Genomic DNA, 3,774 nt, shown 5'->3' with positions numbered 1-3,774 from the left:
ATGGTGAGCTAGGGTTTACGTTTTATTTTCACTATTTGCAAAATTATCCCTCAACTTGTGATAATCTCAATTTGATCCGGAGACAAAATATTCATCCATGAAGTCTTTTGGACATTTTTAATTAAAAGCATTTTCCCAAATTAAACAGTAAATGGGCTGATTTAAGCTCAAAATTATCCCAATAGCCTTGTTAATTTTCGGTACACACTCCTTCTTGATTGCCGAAAAATCCAAGCTAAGCCTAGTCCAATCCTCTATCAAATTGAGCTCAATTGCTTTGCCTCTGATCTGAATGCAATGATATGCATGACTAACAAAAAATAAATATGCAGTGCATGAGAAATTAATTTTTGTGAGAACTATGATAATTCTCATTTTATACTTAAATGAATGATTTACTAAAAATCAAAATTTAGGTGTCAACACATATCCCATCAATTAGCTTGCTTAGGTGCGGGCTCGTGGTGTATCCATTTGTTCATTGTCCCAAGAAATACGTTTAAAAACTAATAGTAATCTCAAGTGGACCATTTTAATTAGATCATCAAGAAAATGACGTAATAAAAGAAGGATTTCTTGTAATTCTCCGCGATTTACCCCGTAAACGTTGTCTATATATACTAATCAATTGAAGCATTCCCGCTCACAAGAGCGTCCGTGGGTTTTCATTTGCATTGGTACCAAACCCGAACACAGGCCAAAAAGCGAAAAAAAAATGTCTCTTCTGGATGGATCAACTCCTCCTCCTCCTCTTCCTGTTGAAAACACAACTAGGGTTGAACGACGATCGGCAAACTATCATCCCAGCATATGGGGGGATTACTTCCTCAAATATGCTTCTGACTCCAATTCTATGGGAGCAGTTAATGTTGTTCTTTTTCTTGGATTACTTTCTGAAAATTTTTGACTTTTTGGGCAATCTAAGACATTTCTTGCATTCTTAACAACGGATGTCTTTTTCTCTAATTTTCGTGTTTGCTGTAGAGTTCTTGTGGCATGACAAAGGAACGACTGGAGAGATTGAAAGAAGAAGTGAGGAAGATGCTGAAATGTGCTATGGACAAGCCTTCACCGGAGTTGAACTTGATCGATCGGATCCAACGCTTAGGAATTGCCTACCATTTCGAAATTGAGATAGATGAGCAGCTGGAACAAATCCACAAAAACTATTTCGAATTCCGTTCTGGGGATAACGATGACGACCTGCACACGGTCACTCTTCTCTTTCGATTGTTGCGACAACAAGGTTACGGTGTTTCATGTGGTATGTGGTGCTCCCCATCTTCATAAATGGATCTGTTGGCAAACTTCTATTGTAGACACTAGTTCGATAATACACTTGATTGATTAGAGTGAACGAATAATATCACTAACATATTCAATTTTCTGCAACTTTGATTTGTTCATTCGCTTAACCTTTTTCTCTTCAAATTTCGTACATAGTCCGTCCTTTATTCTAATTCTTGGTTAATATGTCATTTCTCCATCTTTTGTGATTGATCATGATGTAGAACATGGTATCTTTTGTAGCATCTCTTGGTAACATCTTTTCCTTATTCCATTTGGCGATACAGAAATCTTTAACAAGTTCAAGGACGGGGAAGGGAATTTCAGCAAATCGCTCATGACCGACGTGCGGGGACTGCTAAGTCTATTTGAAGCTTGCCATTTGGCGTATCATGGCGATAATATTTTGGACGATGCACTTGCTTTTACTGTAACTCACCTTGAATCAATTGATAAAAGCAAAGTAAACCCTAGTCTGGTAAAACAAGTGAGTCATGCGCTAAATCAACCGATCCACAAGGGAATGCCCAGGCTAGAGGCGAGGCGTTACATTCCACTCTACCAAGAGGAGCCTTCACATAACAAAGTCCTTCTCTCCTTGGCGAAACTCGATTTCAACTTGGTGCAAGATCAACACCGGAAGGAACTCGGCAACCTTACAAGGTTAACTTGACTTAGCGATAGCAAGTCCGCAGTAGCTAGATGTTTTCAGAACGCCGAATCTCCGTAGATTGGCTCGTGTGATTTCAATTTATCCTCGACCAAAAATCATTTTTAAGTGACAAGGAGTGTTGAACTCTTTGGATCATGGGTCTTAAATACTTTCTCAACATTTTATCAATTATGCGCTTCCCTTACATAGGATTTGTTGGTAAACTGTAGGTGGTGGAAGGATTCGGATGTAGAGAGGAAGTTCCCATTTGCTAGAAACAGGCTTGTCGAGATGTATTTTTGGATGTCAGGAGCTTATTTCGAGCCGGAGTACCAAGTTGCTCGAGAAATACTAGCCAAAGCGACGTGCATTCTTACCATTATCGACGACATCTACGACGTCTATGGCACGTTGGAAGAATTAGAACTCTTCACAGAAGCAATTGAAAGGTGCAGTTGGCACTCTGATGCTTTTCTCAGTTTACCGATGGACTAAATTGACTTATTCTAATTTGTATCAAAAGATAACGTGGTATTTTTCTGAACTTGAACTTAGGTGGGATTTTGATGCCAAAGATGGATTGCCAGAGTACATGCAAGCGTGTTCCAAGATAATTCTTGATTTTTATGATGAAATTGGCCACGAGGTGATCAGAAAAGGACGATCGTACCGCCTCTTCTATGCAAAAGAAGCAGTAAGCCACTCGACGTTACATCAATCAAATGCAATTTCTATATCTAAGTCCTCCCAATGCATTAAAGTTCGAGTATTGAGGCAGCTTTTACGTTTGAGAATGAATTCTCAGATGAAAAGACAAGTGAGAGCGTACCTCGCTGAAGCCAAATGGTTCCACCAAAGCCACGTACCCACGATGGAGGAGTACATGCCCATTGCAGGGGCATCCATTGGTCTAGAAATAGCATCAGTGATGTCGTTTATGGGAATGGGAGATGTCGTAACAAGCGATGCTTTTGACTGGTTATTAGCCAGCGACAACAAGATGGTGAGAGCTTCGGCATTAACCTGTCGGCTCATGGATGACATTGCCGGACACAAGGTATAGAAAAGCTATATCGATGAACAACGTTACTTTATCTACATTTTTGTCTAGTAAATTTTATCAATAGGAGGAAGCAAATGATTCCCATGAGAAATATGTTTACAGTTCGAGCAAGAGAGAGGTCACGCAGCATCTTCGGTGGAGTGTTTCATGAAACAATTTGGAGTCACGGAGGAAGAGGCTAAGGAGGAGCTGCGTAAACAAGTGGTCGATGCATGGAAGGACATTAACAAAGAGTTGGGCCGTCCAACCGCCGTTCCCATGCTGGTCCTTGCGCGAGTTCTCAATCTTACACGAGCCACTCGTGCTGTGTTTATTGATGAAAAAGATCACTACTCTCATGCTGAAAACAAGATGAAAGAGTATGTGACTTCTGTGCTAGTCAATCCATTGCCACTGTGATGGTTTGAAGTACAAGTTTAATAACCGAGCCATTATAGATTGCATTAGACTTTTTCGAATTTGCTCTGTGTACAATTTTCAAGTATGTGTTAACACTTGATCATTGCTCTTCTCCGGCTTGAGAGCCCCCCTTCATTTTGTAGAATTCGAATAAATGAAATGAAGGAGTCCATATCGTGTTTGATATACTGATGTTCTGTACTGTTGTGAAATTAATGCGAAAACTAACGAGATCTAGGAATTAAATCAACGCGAAATCACCAGAGATATAAATGAGGAATAATGAGAAACACTAGTAATTTACTTAGTTCGATTTGAGTGTCGCTATACACTCCATGGAGAGAGCTAGCATAAGCTAAGATATATAGCTTTA

At 39.7% G+C, this 3,774-nt stretch overlaps 1 protein-coding gene across 1 annotated transcript; it reads left to right on the top strand.

The window, feature by feature from the left end:
* Positions 1-641: 641 nt before the first annotated feature.
* On the top strand, positions 642-3,512 carry LOC115733502 ((-)-germacrene D synthase-like). Its single transcript, XM_048285871.1, has 7 exons — positions 642-862; positions 985-1,264; positions 1,575-1,950; positions 2,170-2,388; positions 2,495-2,633; positions 2,745-2,996; positions 3,105-3,512. Exons 1-7 carry the CDS (start codon positions 716-718, stop codon positions 3,399-3,401), a joined length of 1,710 nt encoding a protein of 569 aa, XP_048141828.1. The 5' UTR covers positions 642-715; the 3' UTR covers positions 3,402-3,512.
* Positions 3,513-3,774: the final 262 nt, after the last annotated feature.

The sequence above is a fragment of the Rhodamnia argentea genome, chromosome 9, assembly GCF_020921035.1.
Source record: "Rhodamnia argentea isolate NSW1041297 chromosome 9, ASM2092103v1, whole genome shotgun sequence".
Taxonomy (NCBI): Eukaryota; Viridiplantae; Streptophyta; class Magnoliopsida; order Myrtales; family Myrtaceae; genus Rhodamnia; species Rhodamnia argentea.
This window is presented reverse-complemented; position numbering and strand designations above follow the sequence as displayed.

What these genes read in the sequence shown, in the direction of transcription:
- LOC115733502 (XM_048285871.1), top strand. Translation starts at nt 716, where the DNA reads ATGTCTCTTCTGGATGGATCAACTCCTCCTCCTCCTCTTCCTGTTGAA. An exon ending in ACTCCAATTCTATGGGAGCA is followed by an intron (nt 863 to 984) that starts GTTAATGTTGTT and finishes TGTTTGCTGTAG; the next exon opens with AGTTCTTGTGGCATGACAAA. An exon ending in TTCACAGAAGCAATTGAAAG is followed by an intron (nt 2,389 to 2,494) that starts GTGCAGTTGGCA and finishes ACTTGAACTTAG; the next exon opens with GTGGGATTTTGATGCCAAAG.